Source organism: Schistocerca piceifrons, chromosome 1 (genome assembly GCF_021461385.2).
Source record: "Schistocerca piceifrons isolate TAMUIC-IGC-003096 chromosome 1, iqSchPice1.1, whole genome shotgun sequence".
Taxonomy (NCBI): Eukaryota; Metazoa; Arthropoda; class Insecta; order Orthoptera; family Acrididae; genus Schistocerca; species Schistocerca piceifrons.
The window spans coordinates 489678641-489701449 of record NC_060138.1 but is presented as its reverse complement, the minus strand read 5'-3'; the positions used below and the strand labels follow the sequence as shown (position 1 = coordinate 489701449).

Genomic DNA, 22809 nt, shown 5'->3' with positions numbered 1-22809 from the left:
CTGGACTGGGGGTGTACCGTGGGTCGACAACAAAGATGCATAACCCGCATTTTGGAGGAAGAAAACGAAGCCGTGGGCGGTGGCCCACACAGAGGCCCGTTGGATGGCACCTTGGAGCTGGCGCTCAGCGGATCCTACGGAGCGGGAGCTGCACCAGACGCAAAAATCATCTACATACAATGCCAGGGTAACCAGAGGTCACAAGCCCATTGATGGCAATGAGGAAGAGTGGGACACTAAGCACAGAACCCTGTGGAATACCATTCTCCTGGATCTCAGGGGCACTGCGTGAAGTGTCAACTTGAACCCATAAAAGCCAGTGAGAGAAAAACATGCAGATAAAAATCAGAAGGGGACCATGACATGCAGATAAAAATCAGAAGGGGACCATGGAAGCCCCAGTCATGGAAGGTAACTAAAAAATGATGGCATAAAGCCATGTCATGTGCCTTATCAAAGAAGACTACAACAAGGTGCCAGTGGTGAGTAAAAGCCTGTCGGATAGCTGTTTCCGATCGGAGAAAGAACAGTTGATCGCCCTGCCCAGAAGCCACACAGACAGGGACAAAAGCCCCCCCCCCCCCCAATATAATCTGAAGCTGACCATCCATTTGAGCAATTTACAAAGTACATTCATCAGGCTAATTGGGCAGTAGCTGTCTAAGAGTCGTTGGGTTTTTTCCAGGCTGAAGGACGAGGATAACTATACTGTCTCACCATTGTGACAGGAAAGCATCTGTGAGCCAGATGTGGTTGAAAACCCTGAGGAGCTGTTGCCTCTGGGTAAGTGTTTGATCATCTGGTTGTGGATGGAACCTGGACCCTATTCTGTATACCGATTGGTGCAGTAGGTTAGCTTCTGTTAGTGACATTTTCGGGTCTTTATCCGAAGTTCCTGTTCAGTAAGCTTCTGAGACATGTTACTAATTGGTCCTCCTAACAAATTTTCAACCACTACAGGGAGGTTTTGAATTTTGGTATGGCTCTCTTTCAGTTTGGTTTGGTTTATTTACACCCGGAATTTGTTATTTTAAACATATTGAGCCGTTTTAGCTCCGGATTTAGTGATTGTGTTACCAGGGTGTATACGTGGACAAGGAAAAAATTCCCGGATTTTTCCCAGATTTCCCGGTTAAAATCACTTTCTCCCGGGTCACAGTATATTTTCCTTTACCAATCCTTTGAATGGTTATGGTTTTGTAGAAGAGCGTACAATTTCCCAGCACTTTAGAAAACTAAACTCACTCAGGGAAAAAGACGTGCTTTGGAAATATCTTTGATGTGCAACAACATGTACACTGCGTATTTTCGTATTACAAAAGCATACTCCATTCCACCAAACACCGCATGTCACTTTCCGAATCACTGAAATCGAGATTTCGATGCGCTTTCGTAAGCCATTCATAGCTCATGTCACATGATCTCGCCAGCTGATGACAGCGGATATTCTGAGCATAGGACACGTGATGTAGTCAGCCAACAGCAACATCACTGTTAAGTAGCATAAACACACAAACAGGGAAAATCAATAGTTTAAATTAATATACATAGTGTTGCTACAAGAAAAGCAAAGCTTTCACATATAATATTGATCAAGCTGCAAGAGAAGGTAAGCTTTCGCATATACTGTTGATCTTTTTTGCACGTGTTACACTAAGATATATCAACACAAATAAGCCAGTAAAATTTTTAATAATGACAAATGTCTGATCTGCAGGGTTCAAAATTCTTCTAAATGGCTCGTCATCAAAGAGTTGATTTTTAAATGAGAGTCAAACGCTCTGATTTAATAAATTCATGGTACATTCTTGCACATAGCTCAACTTATGTAAAAGGATATTTACTTTGAAATTAACACTTTTCAAACCACCATTCGCAATATTTTCCCGCGACCTGTTAAAAGTAGGTTCGTTTCAGCAATTGCCAAAGAGCGCAGATAACAAGCGACACCGTGCTTGGGTAGGAAGCCCGTATGTAAGTACGTGTAAAACATTGAAAGATCATAATTTATATCATAAAAGAAAGAAGACATCAGAGGATACTGCAAGAGCATCGGAATTTCGTGAACCATATTAAAATGTGCACATTTTAAGTACATACTTAAAAGGCACATTCATGTATCCAGATTCCCAATGAAGTAGACCTCAACCTGATATTAAGCTTTCCCATGTGGTTTTTGGGATGTAAATTTTCTTGGAGCACCAGTACTGTATTCTATCATGTTTGGTTCTTTATTATGGCATAATACCATATGTGCTAGAAAATGAAAACGTGCACTTGAAATGCAGCGAACAGTTGAAACTAGCCAGTACTGTGGAATTAAACATTTGGTTTCAAATACATTGACTGCCTCTGCGGAAAAGGTTAACGAAAATCAAATTTCTTTAGCAAACAGACAAAAATAACTTCATTGTTCCGCAAGGCAATTAATGCTTGACTGTCAGAAAGGTGGAAATAAAATTTAAAAATGGCTCTGAGCACTGGGACTTAACTTCTGAGGTCATCAGTCCCCTAGAACTAACTTAAGGACATCTCACAGACCCATGTCCGAGGCAGGATTCGAACCTGCGACCGTAGTAGTCGCACGGTTCCAGACTGAAGCACCTAGAACCACTCGGCCACACCAGCCGGCGAAATAAAATAAAATCTGAAACTAATGACATATTTCAGCCATCCGCAATTATGTGAATGTGTTTTTATTCACCTGATAGCTCACGGTCACAGATATCCTTTTTGTTTTCATTTGATGTGAGAGTAAACGAAGGGGAAACAGCAAAGTCACTAAATGTAAACACAGGTCACGTGGAAACTACTCACTATAACTCAAGACTGCTCAGCGCATCAATCCCAAATCTACGATGTTTGTGAACCGGGTCAATACTAAAAAAATCGAATTTTCAAAATATGTTAATCTTGTAGAGCGCAACTTTCTGGAAAGTCAAACATAAAACATATGTATTCGAGGAAATTTAATACATTTGGTTTTAAGTATGCCAAACTGCAGTGCCACACCTCTTCATAAAACATTTTTCTACCGCACGTCCGCCCCTCTTTAAAAAATGATATCAATATAATGGAAGGAAACATTCCACGTGGGAAAAATTATATATAAAAACAAAGATGAGGTGACTTACCGAACAAAAGCGCTGGCAGGTCGATAGACACACAAACAAACACAAACATACACACAAAATTCAAGCTTTCGCAACAAACTGTTGCCTCATCAGGAAAGAGGGCAACAGTTTGTTGCGAAAGCTTGAATTTTGTGTGTATGTTTGTGTTTGTTTGTGTGTCTATCGACCTGCCAGCGCTTTTGTTCGGTAAGTCACCTCATCTTTGTTTTTATATATAACCTCTTTAAAAAATCTCGCAATTAATAGCAGATGGGATTATTTGTAATCGAGAGAGAACAAGAACTCTTTAGAAAATTAATAACTTGCTGTTTTGTGTGACATACAATTAAATATACAATATATACAACTAATACTGACAAGAGATAAGCAAGAAATTACACATTTCTCAAACCTTAGCTCCTAGCATTTTTTTCTCTCTAATCTTGCTACAGCTTTACATGGCATGCTTTCCTTTCTGCGAAAGGATCTATTACCTCAAAGTTTGTCAAACGTTTTGCTACATGAAAAATCGAAATGTCGTAACCTAATACTGAAAACGCTGTTTTACAAATAATACCCAAGACTGGTGTGGTTTCACAATCTGATAACGTCTATTTTGTCACTGTCTGCTAGATAAAACAAAATAGGCCTTTCTAATAAGGCTGCAATTTTGTAACACACCAAATAAAGGAGACTTTTGGCACAAATGGCCATTTTTATAACACGACAGAATATAATCCAATAAGTACCAATATCAAATGCCTATTAGGCCCACTACAAGCATAAATCTGTATATTAGGAAATAGTTTGACATTTCATTCATACGCACCAGCTTCTGAAGCACGAGATCAAAAAGTAGTATTACGAAATTTTTATATAAATTTGGAATCATCTTATTCTGCCATAATTTGTGTGATGTCCCCGTTTCTTCTCCTTCCTCATTCTAACAATCTTGTCATGAAGTCTGTAGCAATTGCTGCCACTGTCAAAAATTTGTTCGCCAATTAACTTCACTAACCCTGCCAGAATCCCACGATTATTTTCCGGTTAGGCATTATTACGTGTTCAAACAACATGTTTTCCACGTTACTTCCAAAATAGAACTTACGCAGCTGCTAGCCGGGGACTGTACTACTGGTCCTTACTAGTGTAGCGATCTGGCCAAAAATTGTCAAAATTTCATTTTCTTGGATACACTGAGAAGATCTTTTTCACCTGTTATTCCTGTCAGTTTATTTCCATGCTGGTAGTCTGAATCTACGGATTTCCCTAGTAATTATAACAACACTGATCATTTGCAAACCCAATCAAACACATAGACAGCGATTGGCATTCATCCGTTCGGCTTTACTCCCCAGCTCGTATAGCCCCATCCTTTTTGCCTGCGGAAAGTTTATTGCTAAATGCGACGAGGATTCTCCTGACAGACATCACGTACACTATGCATGCATTCAAAGTCAACTTATGATTCATTCAGAAATGAACTTAAAATGTGTTCAAAAATGTTCAAAAACAAACAGGGAAGCGTTTCAAAATCATATGAATAATCAACAGATAAACGTGTGCTGGATGCTAGGTGCTTTGGCAAAAAGTTTTTTCCTTAAGAATATGAATTTGGTGGGGGGCACCAAATTTTTGCGGTAGCATCTAGCTGTGACTGCTTGCCCAGCCAACATCCACATTCCCGTTGCCAGAAGCGGAAGAATCTACTGTTCAAACATGACAACTGCGTATGCGCCCGCGCATAACTGCTAAAACAAATCTAATGCAATTGCGACTTCACGCTCATTGGAGGCAATTTTTTGTTATGAAGCACTGCATAGTCTTCCTAAAGCCTTTGACAAGTTTCAATTGGCAGACACTTGCATGAGCACTGTGTGTCGTCTTATATGGCGCATTTCGTTTGCAATTTAAGTTATTTTCGTTTTTTCTCTTGTTTATGTTTTATTGTTGGAGTATTATTCTGCAGTAGCAGGATACAGTAATATCCTTTGTTAAGAGTATCTGTTCTCACCAGTCAAAATTAAAAAAAATTTAACTGAAAACTAAAGCAATGAAAAATTCCTGGAATTTTAAAAATATCCCGCGTTTTTCCCGGTTTTCTCCCAGATGAAAAAATTCCCGGGTTTTTCCCGGGTCGTATACACCCTGGTTACTGAAGAATCTCCAGGATGCAACCGGTTGAAAAGTGAGTACATAATAGACTTTTTTCCTTTGTTAGAATTATGATTTGTATTGTTATTAGGTACGACAAACAGTTTAAATCAATATTCTCACTAAATACCTGTTATGTAATTACATGATTAAAAATTCATTAAATTTACTAGTAACTCTGCGTACTTTTTTCCACAAATGGTTAAGTTAATGATTATCGAAATGTGTTTAAAAGTTTTATGTAACAATGTGAAGGAATTTTGTGAAGCCTGATCGAGGAAACCTTACAAAATTTTGTGCATTTATGGCTTATGCCCGCATCAGTCAGCAACAAAGTCAGCCTGCATCTCTCTCAACTGGAAATACACGGAATAAAGTGCTGGAGACAAGCAGGTTGTTGTAGCACAGTGGGTAAGGCAACGAAGTGCCGTGTCAAAAGCCATAGGTTCGCATATCGCTGAGTATCAACACATTTTTTTCTCCTCTTCGTGTTTGTAAAACATTGAGACTTCATTATTTGTTAAAGTACAGCATTTTTCTGATATATTCATTATTTACACGTAAGAGCGCACTTTCTCAGTAATGAGAGTCTTGGATTTCTCGACTTCCATTATGTTTAATAAAAGAAAGAAGAAACTGCTGGGTGTGAAATAACTGACAGTGACATACTTTTTCCCATCAAAAATCACAATTTTTTTCTGAATATGTAGCAATTTCCAAGTGTGAGGTCAGACAGGAATCTAAGAGCACAACTTAAATTACTGTGAATAAAACTAGCAGCAATTGTCTTTATACTTTGGCCTGTCACAAGTATTTATATATGATCAAATCCTGAACAACAGTAGACGAATCCTTAACAGTAGACAAATGAAAGATTCCTGCCACAATATTTTTAGACTATACCATATATGAAACACTGATTCATTAAATGCAACTACAATGAACTTCTATAGCCACACTCGCCACACACTCTCAAAAAGACTTCAATTTTGTTTTTACGAACCAAATCAATAATATATCATATGGGGAAGTAAGCTACTTCATCATCTGAATTTCTAGGAGTGGGGTACAACCACATTCTATGCATGTTCTTAATTCTTTGACACTAACAATTTTTCAGGTTCGTGGAGATGTGTTCCATCTATGCAACTAACTGAAGGCAGTTTATTGTCACACGCAATTCGCTTCTTTTATTTGTGAAGCATCTTCACAAATAAAAGAAGCAAAATGGGTTTGGCAATAAAGAAAGTGCCTTCTAATTAGTTGCATAGATGAACAAGACCTCCACGAATTTTGAAACAACCACGGAACGACAAAAAACAGAAAAAATGATGAATTCTTAGAGTTTCTATAAATGTATTTGTACAATGTGGTACTACACTCCATTCTTAAGTCATATCACAAAACAGAAAATCCAAAACAAGATGATGTGAATGAGAATAAAATGACAATATGACATTTTCAAGAACACAGTCAATATTATATCGTTATCATGCATTCACGGAAGCACTTCGGGTTCGTGCCGCTGTCACGCTGCAGTGCACATGCACGTGTCTTGAGGCAGATTACTTTTGATTGGTTGGCACGAGGAGAACTAACAACAGCGTTTCAGTTCCCTAGGACCATTCGGTATTCTTACAAAATGCTTACAGAATAATCTTGGGGCACTCCTTCGAAAACAATACTTTTCGGTGCACTGGAGTACCAAACCAATCGGGAAATGGTGGAAAAATACAGAATAGGCCTTTGTCTATTGAAGTGCTAAGAGCTTGCAACAATTCCCATTCAGTGAAAGATGCATTATTGGGTTTAATGTGGTATGGGATGAAACGGGGGTCTGTTCAACTCTGCATTTCTGCTGGAGAAAGGTATTAAGGTAGGAAGAGGATGATGCCACCGCAAAGTGTGTCACGAGGTGTTCCGCAAAGACCAATGGATCAGTGCACAGGGCACCCTGGAGGTTTAGGCCCCGAACAGTCTACTGTTGCTGGCAGCCCTGAAGGTTGCGGAGTTTGGACCATACCTGCGATGAAGAGACATACGTCCCAAGGAGGAAACATAGCACTCCCAGCATTCCTTTTACTCCGCTTAATACGGTAATGAGCCTTAGCACGGGGACACTTAAACATGAGCAAGGTGGCCTGTGAAGGGTGCCACTTAAAATCATTGCAGCACCTGTCGGCAAATACAACTTCCTTGGTCCACCACGGTACCGGTCGACAGGGACAGCAATACCAGCAGCATGAAGAATAGTGGCAGAGATGCCTTGCAGTGTCAAAGTGGACAGCAGACATATATGAAGGCCAAGTGGCCCTGCTGAATGCCCAATGTAGGGGTCTGTGCCTGGTGGCAGCAGGGGAATGATAGTATCACCAGAAATTGATCACTGTCACATAGGTCATCATGGGACAAAAAGCAAGACCTATCAGAATGTGTACTTATCACATCGGGGCAGTGACTGAGTAAGGGATGTTTGTGTGAACCAACAACCGTAGAGCTGCCTTTCAACCAACTAATGGCAATCCCATGGCCAATCGGAGCGCATGGCACCAAGTTTCCGTAGTTTGAAAATGGTGCGCTGTCAACCTACACAACATTAGTAATTTTGGTTCCTACTGGCATCAGTTATCTGGAATTAAAATTTCGCGACAATTTTTCCTCCATCCTGTATGATTGATGACTAAAGTATTTTATGTGTATCTGTGGTGTTTATTAAACTTATGGAAAAATGCTACAAATGTATGCGCCAATCCGAAATTTTTCACAGAAGTTAATGTGCTGACAAATACAAAGAAATGTATGTCTAAAGTATTGCAATTATTTCATATGTGAAGTACACAAAAGTAAAAATACAGCATACTAGCATCAGATCTCAAAAATAATAAATTATCTGTTACCTACACCACTTCTCTACAAGCCATCTCAGTGTGTGGCAGAGGATACTTAGTGTATCAGTGACACTTCCCCATTTCTTCTGACACTTCCAGGAACATATGATCTTGAACTTCAATAATAGATCACACTGTGATGCATAAGGTTGTCCTTGCAACACGTCTCTCAAGCTGTGACACTGTCGTGAATAAAACAGCGACCTGTATATGCAATAAGTTTTATTTAATTTACATCTATGGTCACAAACTTTGTTAATAGATTACCAGTTTTGGTCTATAATGACCATCATCAGATGTGTTTTATAAAAACGAAGTCCTAATGTATTGCAGTCATAGTGGCATAGTCAATTGCATTTAACATTTGACAATGCCACTATAGCTTCAGTACATCAGGACTGTTTTTATAAAATAGATCTGATGACAGTCATTATAGACCGAAACCTGTAAACTGTTAACAAAAAGTTTGTGGCCATAGATGTAAATTAAAGGAAACTTGCAGCATGTATCACTGGAATTGGCGCTCTGATGCTTTTGTGCTCACCAATGTACCTGTAATGAAATGTGACCTGCTCTTTGGATCTTCTCTATGTTCTGTATCAATCTGGTATGGTACAGATCCCTGATTGACAACCAACATTCTAAGTATTAAACAAGTGTTTTGTAAGCTACCTCCTTTGCTGATTGACTATTTCCTGAGGATTCCTCCAATGAATGTCAGTCTGGCATCTGTCCTGCCCACAAGTAATTTTATGTGGTCATTCCACTTTCGATTACTCCCTACATATTTTGTGGAAGTAACTGCTTCCAGTGATTGTTATGCAATTGGGTAATCACACAATGAAGGGTCCTTCTGTCTATGAAGAAAATGTTATTTATCTATATTTAAGATTAATTGCCACTCCATTTCAATCCTCCAGTACTGATGTGTCTGCGTACAACAGAATCATCTGCAAAAAGACTCGTGGAACTTCCAGCATTACCTATAAGGTAATTTACATATATTGTGAAATGTAATGGTGCTGTGACACTGCTGGGAAACAACCAGAGTTATACTTTCAACTCTGGGGGCTTCTCTCCTTTGAGAATGAAATACTGTGTTCTGTTTGCTAAAAAGTGTTCAGTCACATCATTCATCTAATATTCTATACACTCATTTTGTTCATTAGGCAGCAGTGTTTAATTTTATTGAATGCCTTCCTGTAATCAATGAAACCAGTATCTACCTGTGTGCCTGTATCTATTGCTTTCTGAGTCATGGGCAACCAGAGCGAACTGGGTTTCACAAAATCATTTTCCAAGACTATGTTCATTCCTAAAAATGATATTTTCAGCCTCCAGAAACATAACACACAAGCAAAAATATGTTTCAAAATTCCACAACACACTGTCATCAAGAGATATTAGCCTGTAGTTTCGTGCACCTGTTCAATGCTCCTCCTTGGAAACTGGAATAACCCGTGCTTTATTACCAATCATTAGGAACATTTCTCTTCTGCAGAGACCTACAATACACTACAGTTAGTAGATGGTCACGTTTTTCATATACTCTATGTAGAACTGAACCAATACCTGACAAACCGAGTTCAGTAACACTCATCAGCACCTAACTTTTGTGGAATTGGAATTATCCCATTATTGAAATCTGACACTCATTTTGCAAACAGATGGAATAGTTGTCATGGCTGGCTTTGTCAAGAATTTCAACAATTTTCTGGGAATATCATCATACCAGGTGCCTAGTTTCAACAAAGGTCTTTCAGTGCCCCACCAAATTCTCACTGTATCACCTCAAATGACCCATTACCTCTTCCCTTTCTGTAACACTAAGTTTCTTTTGTTTAACATACTACTTTCAGCATTCCCTTCTTTGCTTAGCACCAATTTTCTAAGCTCTTGATATTCACATATCTCCAGAATCTTGAAAGATCCTCAATAAGAAAATCCAATATTCAGAAGTTAACTAAAAGTACTTTTGAAAGTTTTCAAGAAAAACCCTATGACTTTGTGACAGTGGCAGAAATAATCCTTACAGTAATAAATTAGTATTCAAAGATTGTTTTAAGAAACATTGGTGTAGCCTGTTTCAAACAATTTGTATTACAGTAAATACCAATCACTAACCGTACTGAATGGTTTGTTGATGTTCCTTTTCTTCAGGAGATACGCATTGTTGTTCCGGATGATCATCCATGATAAATGAGAAGACATTTTACTTCACCTGAAAAGAATGTTAAGTTACACATGTTCAAAATGTTATAACAGGTAATATGCAGCCATTTCACAATAATTAAAATTACCCCACCATTAAGCTGGCAACAGAAATTTTGTTCAATGCAAATGTTCTATTTTGAGCGTTAACACTTTCAAATAGTTTTTATAAATGCATGAATTGTAATTTTAAATTACATGAATATTTCTGGTACACGAGTTATGAAGGTGAAATGTAAATACATTCAGGCAGGAGAGATTTAAGTTCCCCCCCCCCTTCAATTTTGCATGGTCATAATCAGGCCAGTTGTCACCTACAGATGTGAAACATTGACAAGTACTGATGAACAGCAGCTCAGGATATTTGAATGCTGGCTTCTGCACAAGATATATGTGAAGTTCAGGATAATGATTTCTGGAGTTTCAGAACAATGAGCTGGATCACTTAATACAAGATGACATTTTTTAAGACTAATAAGTTGGAGAAGACCCTAGCATGGACATGCCCTTAGCATGGATACTGGACGAACTAAGGTTTCTGAATGAAGGCCACCTGGAAGACAAATGCCACAAAAGAAGTGGACACACAATAAGGAAAGAGACAAAATCCCTTTGAACTTCAAAGGATGGCAGAGAACTGCACTAGAGGGCAAAACATATGAAACTTTAAGAGGCAAAGACCCCATGCAGGGTTGTATTGCCATGAAAATTAGATTAATAAGGCAAGTTCAGTTCATGAACATATACAGAAAAAGTGAAGCTGTCATCAATTTGAAGGCTGCTCTGAACACCACAGTGCCTTTATTAGACATGGTTCTATTACAAAGGGTAGGCAGTTAATTTACTCCAACCAACTCACTTAACCAGGCAATTACAACAGTTTAATGGGAATTGCAAAATAACAGAGATAACGCCATGTTTTCTGGTGCATATTACATACCCAACTGTTCACGTAAAATGAAACTAGAGAGGTACAGAGTACACACTAAGGAAAGCCAGTTTCTTTCACAGAATGGGGAATCACAGAGATGTGAGCTGTGGTTATTTGATAAACAGGTTGTAAGAGGTATATAAACTTCTAAAGAGTCCACACAACAAATTCACTCAAAAATATAAAATCATAACTTACATGTGGATCAGAGCAACAACAGCATAGACTTTTCCAGGCACACAGATCTCACCCAGAAACGATGCTTTTTATCACAAGAAAAGTTATTCAAATTTCACTTATCTCAGCCTATAGTACAGCATGTTAAACCATATTTCCTTGACACGGTAGCCATCTGAAAATGTCTTTATATCCCACATAATACCAATGACAACTCAACCACAGTTCTTTTCTACAGCATCGGACACAGACAATTTAAATCTGAACGTACACTTCTGAGTTCAATTCCATTACATAACAGTTTTGTTCAAATGAAGAAAGAAGAAAATACTACTGTTCATCTACTGCATATTATCAAATTCATATTCAGAATAATTTACTCCAAGATCTCATTGTGCAGTTAAGACTAATACTGTTGCCAGTTTGGCAAGGATTACTTTCACATACTGTAGCTGCCAAATATACCATGGGTCAACAGAAGCCTCCAATTCCACCCGTCTGCTTTGAGCCCTGATGTTAGGGTGTTGTATGACATTACGGTGCAGAAATTATGATTTGGTTGAATTTGTAGATCTCATCTTGTGTTTGATGGCACTGTGTGTGTGTGTGTGTGTGTGTGTGTGTGTGTGTGTGTGTGTGTGTGTGTGAATAAATATATACCCACCAGTCTAAGATAGGTTGGGAAGTGACAATTCAGATAAAAGTTGGCAAAGCCACAATTTTTTAGCACAAATGTAAAAACACTGATCACAAGTACAGCTAAATGCATGCATCTAGAGACTACTGAACAAATGTTTTGAAATTCAAGTGTATGTTTAGGGGGGTGGGGCAGAAAAGTAACTCAACTAAACTATTTGCACTATAAAACTTATGCACTGCAGACTACTGTTTTGAAAATACATGTGAACATAGTCTGGTAAATGGAGCATCATATCAGGCAAGGTGACATGGTAAAGAATGTGCTATACTATATCTACTGGACATTACAGTTTTCAACACATTCAACACTCTACGAGGTAATTCATGCATTGAATAAGAAAATTGGGACTAATTAACAGAAATGGAAAGGTTCTAATCGCAGCAGAAACACGTTTACATTTAATATACACTTTCTGGCATCCTACAGGAAACATGTCTGATAGCACTAGCCACGAGAAAATTTTCCACCAGTGGATATTGGCACTCTGTTGGCAATAGCGTCACATGGATATTTCCATTCTGTGCGCGTACTCATCCACAGAGAGGGGCTCATGTTCAATAATACGAACAATCTTTGATTAGTTAATCTGTTTCGTATATTCAGGAACACTGCATTACATAAGCCATATTCGAAAAAGTCTTAAAAACAATTATAAAATTACGAAATTAATGTTATGCTATGCTGTGTTTCTCCGTCAGTTTAAACAGAAAGCCCGTAAACCGCAACAAGATTTTAAACAATTTCCGACATTTACCGATCAAAACCTAGATCACAAGGTTTTTAAAATTATACTCATTATCATCTTATAATAATGAAGAATTAACAGATGTCACACCATGAGCCTGCACTAACCTGAATCGAGAAACTTACAATTACTGCAAGAGACGGTTTTCCCAACCCAATTATGATGAATAAGCATAATAAATTATATAGGGACAATAAAATAAGTACATAAGTAATTATTATAGCGGCGGGGGGGGGGGGGCTCAATTAATTTATAATTAACACGACGAAAGGCTACGTGGGGGGGGAGGCGGAGCGTCGGGTAATATATAATTAACACGACGAGAATGGCTACACGTAAGAGGAACTTACGTTCACAAATATACTAACTAAAGCAATTTAAAAGTGTCAACAGTACCTGCAACCAGAGACTTTCGAACAAACACAACGGCAAAGTGCACACCAAAATTATGAATAAAATTAAGGCAATAGATTACAAAGCTACAGTATAAATTATAAGATACGAACACACTTTGAACCAACTCCGATGTGGCTATACATCCCGTACTATTACAACCAAACTTCTTTACAACTAATTACTTATAAAATTTGTATCTACATAACAAATATACCACATGCATAAATACTTACCTTACCACCACACTCCCTAACGGAAACGGAAGAACAATATGCCGCAACATCGCAGTGGTCGTCAAAATTCACTTTGGCCAAAGAGAACACAACCAGCACGAAATGCAATGACGTGTCCCAATGATCTTCAATTGGTGTTTCCACCAGTTCATAGGCGTTCAACAATATTGTCAAACTCTCAATACATTGACCGCCTGAGGGCATGTATTGGCTTCTTGTCAATACCAGAAATATTGATGAGCAGTATTGATGGACTTAAAAATAACCTCAGTACTGAACGTGTGAGGTCAAATATTGACGATTCGACAATATTCTTCATTCGGATGTTGACAGAGCTTCAGGAACCAGCCACACGATGTTAGTGTGGACGGTTTTTTTTTCAGTTCGCAGTTGCATATGTCATACATCGGATACCATTTTTAAGCAGCCTTTTAACAAAAAAGAATTTTAATGGGGCTATGCAAGAGTAATAATTGTATACGCACTTTGGGATGGTTAAAGGAGGATTCTCTACGAGCGTCCTTGCTTCATTCATTGGTAAATATTAAACAGATTGTTGTGTTACGTTGCAGTTTTGAAAAACGGCCCCATTTCGAAAAATATATATGCAGTGACAAGTACGACGTCTGCGAAATGCGTATCAGTTTCACCAAATAATCACAAAGCATAAAAAAGAGTTTTACGCTGATTCCCTGAATAGGTCCTTGCCAGGCAGATATAGCTGCTTCATTGGTTTCCACAGAAATTGATTAAATATACTTGCTGATATTACAGAACTAAACATGTGGCATTAATTGGCCTTGTCTATCGCCAGACGTTTCGAAGTTAATCCTAATATCTTATAGAATGCGACTGCCTCTCTCATTAATGTATTTTGCTTCTGTTTGAACTCGTATCGATACTGGTTACTTGTCATACGGTGCAGAACTCAGCGGAAAATAACTTGTGAAAACTTTCTCATCCGTGACCAGATGCTCATTCTTTTTCTCTTGTTTTCTGTTGCTTAGAAGTTATCTGCTGTAGGTTCAAATCATATCTGCACAGACGTGTCGGAGGATGTGAACAGGACATCGCCGCAAATCTGGTGCTAAAACATGTTTGAGTCAGCTGTTTATTCAGTCAGGTGTTTCTCGTATGTGGGTGTAGAGAGAATTTTAAAATAGCAGATGCACACCAGTGTTCTAGATAGTTCGTTGTCGAATTTATCGAAAACTATAGGAGTCTTACATGTTAGTGGAAAATTAAACACAAGGAATATAGCAATAGGGATAAGAATGCAACTCCTTCTAATATGCTTTAACAAGGAAATTACGAGAGGTTCACCATACGACAAACAGGGAAACGATATATAACAATGGTTAATAAACTAAAAATCGTTGCAGACTGTTTACTGAAAACACCTTAGCATAATAACGAAATCCATTCGATCTGTTGCAGGTAGGTTGCTAGCTTACTTTCACTCAGTACTGTCCTACATCATAATGTAATGTGAGTAGTTACAGTGTAGGACAAAAGTAGACCTTATTTGTTCTACAGACCTTAGTTATTATTATTACACTTCCTTTACTTCCTAGAATAATTTGTGGTTTATAGCAAGAGTGATTTATAGATGAATTGTAGATTTCCCTACTGCAGTACCACAAGTAGAACTTTCGATATATGAGTCCCTGTCTAAAGTTCAGAATGGAACTAAGTACTTTTTGTATTATACTAGGAGCTATGAGCGTCAAAAGATAATTATATGTTTGTAAATTTCATTCCCAAATAATTAAACCAGTCTTTGAGCGCGCCCTGCAACTCCTAAAGTAAATTTATGTGAGAAAACTGCCTTTGCTTAAGCAGCCTCTGCTTAGACAAATTTTGCCTGCCTTTCTGCTTCTGACATTTTGTTTGTTTTTTGCAGTGCAAGTTGTGAAACCAGGCTGTAATAGAGTTACCTCCATTTCTGAATAAATAAAAAGGCTTTAAGGTTACTATACGAGAGTACAGTCGCTTGCAACCAAAATTTCTTTTCTGCGCTGATTGGTAGCGGGCTAGCAGTAGATTGGATCATGTGTCAAATGAACATACCACATTTGCAGCGATATATTGCATGCACAGACATTTTCGGAGATATCTGTGCAGACAGATATTGCATGTGGACAGGCCTTTAGGGACAGCTCGGTCCGAAATTTAAGGAACCAATGGCAATCCAGGGTAGCCAATATGACTGCTCCCTTTCAGGTGGACTTCTGTGCAGTCTGTCATAGGCTCTATTTCATATTTATATTTTCATATTTATTTGCCTGTATAAAACTGTTGTGTTGTATAGGCATCGTCAGATGGTTATACAAATGATTATACATAACGTCAGTAGTTACATAGTTATACAGATTGTGGTACAAATGATTACACAAAAGTTAACATACGTTATATGATTATACAAAAGGTCAGTATGGTTGTACGACATAAATTACAGTTTGTTTGATCACAATTACATTTATAATAATAGAGTATCATATTTTTTCATTATGTAGGAATTCACTTATGCTATAGAATGCTTTCTCTTTCAACAATGTCTCTAAAAATATATATAGACTGGGACCTGTAAGAATTTAGTGCTCAATGAAGTACTGTCTGCAAGAAGTTAAATTGCTCACACTAAAAATACATCTAATGGCTTTCTTCTGCCAGAGGAAAACATCTTTTGCCCCAGCAGAGTTTCCCCAAAGAAGTATTCCATAATGCAGATGAGTATGAAAAAAGGCATGGTATGCCATAAGTATGTATTCCTTACTCCCAGATGAAGGCTCAGGGGTCTCGTGAGGTATTATCTATGCTATGAGAACAACTGAAAATAATTACATCCTATGGGTAACTTGAATTTGTGCACGCAATGGCCTGATTGGCTAACTTCAATGATAATTTACTTTAAATGACACAATGTATCGAACTTATTTCTCATCTGTCATTTCTCAGGACAATCTACTCTGCAACACTCTTAAAAGCTTTTCCACTGTTTCTGACCACTCTGTATAGGTAATTCATCTGCAGGTTTTCATAATTGAGATTGCGAGTATCAAAATATGGGATGTATACTGACGTATGTTTTGATTGCATTGACTTACAAAGGAAGTCTTATGTTACGCTATTCAGCGGTTCAAACTTCAATAGCTTCTGTTGGACTCTGTCGATTTCAGTAAAATATTGAACAACTAAAGGATACATTTTCTCGGCCTTGTGGTTCTATGCATCGGCGCCTACCCCGTAAAATGACACTTCTTTCAATTGTTTTATGCATTTGGACATGGAGTGTGGTGTGAGAATATTTTTAACAATCGCTGTAGCTTTCGTCCTGACTGTAGACTGTTTTGCGGCGACTTTGGTGTCGGGATACATTGCGCCATTCAGTTTTATGGTACAGTTAAGAGAACTGAACGATTGATGATGCTAAACAACTTTACAAGCTGTTGTTAGTTTTGCAGCAACAACAAGCAATTCTTCATGAGTATATTCTTTAGTTATGAATCTAGAAATGAAACTACCACATGGCTAATTGTATGATTCTTGGTAGAAATGTGATGCCTCGCATCTGCCTTAACTCCATGAGTTACTGAGATGAAGCAGCTACACACCTCACAAACACTTTCCAATCTGTATGTCCTTTCTTGACAAAAGACCACTCTTTTGTGTAATTATCCGAAAAATAAAGCTTTGTGTTTCCATCCTTAGGTTATTCATAACCTATATTAGACTGTAAACAGTCGACAAGAACAGTTTAGTTGGTTGGTTGGTTGATATGGGGGAGGGGACCAAACAGCGAGCTCATCATAACAGATTAGTCATCTAAGTACACTTAACTACACACTTCACACCCTATAAACCTGCAGCAGACACTTCAAACAATACTAACTTGTGTAAGTATGCTGTTTAGGTTTTTATATTGGTAACGCCATGTAGCGCTCGGTATGAAAATCACTGGCTGTGCTGTATGCAGTCTGTGGCTGGTTTGCATTGTTGTTGGCTATTGCAGTGTTGGGCAGTTGGCTGTTAACAGCGGGTAGCGTTGCGCAGTTGGAGGTGAGCCGCCAGCAGTGGTGGATGTGGGGAGAGAGATGGCGGAATTTTCAGAGCGGACGATCTGGACGTGTGTTCATCAGAAAGACTAAATTTGTAATATTGGATATCATGGACTGATATATATATTATCACTTTTGAACACTAATAAGGCAAATACATTGTTTGTTCTCTATCAAAATCTTTCATTTGCTAACTATGCCTTACAGTAGTTAGTGCCTTCAGTAGTTTGAATCTTTTATTTAGCTGGCAGTAGTGGCGCTCACTATATTGCAGTGGTTCGAGTAATGAAGATTTTTGTGAGGTAAGTAGGTTAATGTTAGTCAGGGCCATTCTTTCGTAGGGATTTTTGGAAGTCAGATTGCGTTGCGCTAAAAATATTGTGTGTCAGTTTAGTGTTGATCAGAGAGTAATGTCTGAGTACATTCAGTTTTGCTCAGCTGTTTGAAAATCAAATAATGTAAGAGGTTTATCAGCACAGTAATTCATTAATTTTTCTAAGGGGACGTTACACTTGCACTAGTTGTTCGTATTACGATTAGAAAGAATAGTCTTATCAGACCACAATTGAAATGGGAACTATCTGATTCCTCTGCGTAGTGCTGCTTAAATAGTTCCATCCCCGTACTACTGAAGAAGTTTCGTATTTTCTCGAATGATGGCGCTAGATGTAGAAAATGCAACACGCAACATCATCCGTGAAACGACCTTGTCAACATAAATTGTTGACATAAATAAAGCTAATTGAGACTGCATTTACCCGTTGCGCTAACAGATGGAGTTATTTCAGTATTTGAGCCAAACTCGTAGCAGTATTTTGCAAAATCGGGAGAAAATTGGTTTCAGGTGCATGTCGGGACAAGAAGGTCCATAACGGTGATGGTCCTGGTATATTGGGATGGATGGCAACTCTACTCTAACTGTCCATGAGGAAAAGGTCTTTTAACTGTCAGATAGGCAGACAGACTGACAGATGGACAACAAACTGATCCTATAAGGGTTCTGTTTTTACCAAATGAGGTACAGAACTCTGCAAGTGGATTCTATTATTTCAAAAAGCACCTACATCTCAAAGGTCAAGGGCAGAACCAAGATCCAAGGGATGAACTGACCAGTTTACTTACTTAACGTGAGAACAACTTTGAAGCAACTTTGACGTCAATCTCAAAGGAGGCCTGGAAGGCGTAAAAAAGGAAGAATGGCGAAAAGCAATGAAGAAAACATTCTCAACTCTAATTCATAATGACACATATGCAGAGATAGAGTTACCAATGCTACAAAAAGCTCTGAAGACTAAGTGGGTGTTACAGAAAAAGCTTGGGACTTACAGCACACCAGAAACACATGTGAAACGTCTGGTTGTAAAAGGGTACTCACAAGTTCAAGATATTAATTATCAGGATACGTTCACAGTGATAATCAAGCTTGAGTCCATCAGATTCTTCTTATGTATGGCAGCTTGAGAAATACCTGGACATCGACCTTGTTGATATAATCACAACTTATCTCTATGGATACCTAAATGTAGAAATTATATCATCACCAGAAAATTTTGCAGTTCCTGGAAAAGTATAGAGGCTGAAGAAATGTGTTTATGGACATCAACAGGCTGGTTGGTAAGGAAATAAAAAAATTGATAAGTTGATAAGAAAACTGAAAGTGACCACAAAAAATGCTGACCCAAGTATCTCTTTTAATAGAGATGGCGCCAAATTATTCATATAGCTTTAATCTTGATAATGTGCTGTTATTTTCGAGAGATATAAGTTTTGAATCACACCAAAATTTCTTTGAAGAGATTTTTTGAGATAAAAGATTAGGACTAGTGTGCCAATCCAAGGTGCAGAAATTACACGAAATCTCAACGAAAATTCACCTATGTATACGAGCCATGATAACAACTGGTGAATGTGTATGATAGTTTTAGTTTCAAGTGCAACAATTTACGACTTCATGATATTTTTACTACCTATTCTATATGTTCATAGTACTATACGTTTTTTGGTGTTCACCTGAAATAAATTTCTGTGTTAATTTCTAGCAATGCTGGAATTTTATCAGTATTCGTTTTTCTCCCAGCATTTTCCTCCACTACTAAAAGTGTTATCCATTATTCTGCCACTTTCTCTCCACTCTGTTGAAAAATGTATTGGCTCCATAAGACCGTAAAAACTGAGGAAGCTGTATAAAATCTTTTTCTGAAATAAACATGTGGCAGTTTTCTTTATTAATTTGTCTACAACCATTTAAACATTAGTATGAGATGCACCAAAACTATTCTAAAAATATGTTTGCACATGTGAGTAAAGAAAAATATAGTTGCAGAAAAGAGAACAAAGCACACTATAAAAGCATGTGGAAGTAAAACTCCATCATGACCTGTTCAAAGAAACCATCCTGACGTTGCCTCAGCTATTAGGGAGAACCATGGAAGAATGGTTAAACAATAATGTAAAGTCTCCTCATCACAACTACATTTTAGAATCAGGCACTGTTTCATCAAAATCGTTGCCAGCACTGATGTGTATTACATTTGTTATTGGAGTAATTACTCGAACTTGGTTTGGTATTTGAGGCTGTGGCATCAACTGACATCAAAGAACTTTTCAGGTTGGTTGGTTGGTTGGTTTGGGGAAGGAGACCAGACAGCGAGGTCATCGGTCTCATCGGATTAGGGAAGGACGGGGAAGGAAGTCGGTCGTGCCCTTTGAAAGGAACCATCCCGGCATTTGCCTGGAGCGAGAACTTTTCAGGAGGCAACAGGAAGTTGTCTACGTCTATCCCAAAAATCTCCAAATCTGACATATGCTTCACTGTCAGTTTCCTTAGCAGATGTCATCACTAAAGCCATTAGTTGCCAGTAAAAATAGTATTTATATATTCAAGGGAACTATAGAGTAGAATTTTCTGCAGATAGCCATAGAGAAATAATACACATCAGTGATACAGACTGGGTAAATAAAATTTATGGCAGTTTGGGGGAAAACCAAGGCATTATCAGAAAACTGTCAATATTTTTTATATATTCTAGTAAGTACCATTAAACTAATATCGATATACAGTGTGAAATTCATATATAAACAGACATGCCCTAATTTATTTCACAAGGCCATAGTTTCTTACTCATGTTTCGCATCTAGCATTACTTATTGGCTTTGTGACATTATCAGTTAATGTTTCTTTAGAAGGCAGATGTTAAATATTAATAACACCTGACTCTACGTGCATTTTTATAAAATGACTGGCACACTTTGCCTTGAAAATGCAGAATAAGTTCCCTATGTGGAATAAAAAATAGTTGGTCAAAACGAAAAAGATAAACTAAAGTATAAAACACGATAATATCCTTAAAACGCAGCAAAATAATTTAAGATAATAATTAACAAGGTACATTAAGGTGTGCTGCATAAGCAATATTTATAATTTTAGAATAGACAATGCAAGATCAAATTAATAATGGTTGTTGTCCTAAGCCTAGTTGTAATGAGGATATGGGGCAGAAGAGGAAAACGAAATGGATGATCATTCCTGTTGTTAGTACTTTCCACCACCAAAAGAAAATCTAGCTATTGCCAAATGCAATTTTCTCACCATCCATTCCCTTCCAAAATATTACTAGATTTGTATTCGATTGCAATCAGTGAGTTCTACTATGGCTACACATATGATTAGTGAATTAGTAATCGATACTCCCAACTACCCCTGTGTCCAGATCATTTAGGTCAGTTGTGTGGAATGGTAAAGGCACACATCGGTACACTCCATTGGCTATCGGCTCATCTCTTCTTCAACCTGAAACTAGGACCAAAACAGATACCCAGAAATGCAAATTTATGAAAAAAACTTAACAAGACATAGACCTTGTGAGACACTTTGTACACCTTGTTCACTCGAATTCCATCACTGACAAATCACATACCTACAGTTCATACTTTACCTTCAGTTAGAACATTAATTACTTTACCATGGTTATGATGGGTCGCCTTATTTTCACTTGAATGAGTTTGGCCTCTTTACTGTGAGCACCTCCTATGGCGAACTGTGTTGGAGAACTCATCATTATTGCACACATTTTCTGTTTCTCATAGAATATCAACCACTCGTGGTCTGACTCATGGATCTCTGGCAAGAAGAATCATTGTTCCATTAATAATTACAGACTTTAACTTTGAGTGCTCCTCAGTATGAACTCTTAAGTTCTATTTAGCCCCTTACTTGCAATACCATCTCACCTTCACATTAGTTTTCCTTGGGCTTGCAATAACACAATTGCCATGTCACTTTATCCAGCAGCCTTCAACACAAAAAAATCTCGTCAACGAGACTCACATCATTGTGCGTGGGCACAATAAATAAAACTCTCAATATCATAATCGTCATCCTTCGACATTTTTACTTCCTTAAGATCCTGAAACATTCTGAAAAATGTTGTGCTACACAAAAGGCATTTATTTTCTTCAGCCATCGTCCAGAAAAAAGCATTCTAATCAGACTGCTACATATATTTCTCATAGTAACCACAATCATGCATCACTCAGTTGTGTAGAGATTGTAGCACACGACGAAACCCACATGACACAAGTAAGAAAAATCACACCAACTAGAACACCTGTAAAAGCATCACTCAAATAGACACTAGACAAAATACCTATGCAAATTCAAAAAATAAGTTCGTAAGTCACATAAAATCAAAGGTCTCGCCACATGTTCCTGGCACATGTTTACTCTACATAGAGCTTTTGTTCTATATGTGATGTATCCCTTTTGATTGGTTTCATCGTAGGGTTTCCAGTTCTGCCACAATTTGTACCTTTGGTACAAATACTTTTATTTCTTCAGCAGCCAGTGTTTCATTCTTCTGTCTTTAACAATACAAACAATTCACTGCCCACAAACCATTTATTTACACTAGATCCTAACTCTGTAGATTCATTCACAATCAGTAAATTCAAAAAAATCTTCAAGGCTCCAGTGTTATTCTCTAACTCCGTTTTTTTTACAATTCCTTTCGTCAACAAAATGGTTGGTTCCGAATGCAAGATGTTATCTTAGTGACCGGAATGACATGTAACCTTGTGCCCCATGTTGAACCGATTTCACCTCCTAATATACCATTCGTTCCAGGGATATGATCCCATTTTGTTGTTCGAAGCCTTTATCTGCGCTAGCAATCGCTTCTCGCCTTTTCCTCCACCTCACCACACC

General features: G+C 37.9%; 1 protein-coding gene across 2 annotated transcripts in view; it reads right to left on the bottom strand.

Annotated features, from left to right (window-relative positions):
- The window catches only part of LOC124795368 (60S ribosomal protein L28), a 28809-nt gene extending 6000 nt beyond the window's left edge, over positions 1 to 22809 (bottom strand). Inside the window, exons 1-2 of one of the 2 annotated variants that reach the window (XM_047259383.1) lie at positions 22799 to 22809; positions 10280 to 10376 (exon numbers count right to left, since the gene is read on the bottom strand). In XM_047259383.1, the coding sequence (XP_047115339.1) occupies positions 10280 to 10366 (87 nt within the window). In that variant the 5' untranslated portion in view covers positions 10367 to 10376; positions 22799 to 22809. Of the gene's footprint in view, positions 1 to 10279; positions 10377 to 13548; positions 13662 to 22798 lie in introns of those variants that run through there. The other variant, XM_047259375.1, reaches the window with a different exon arrangement.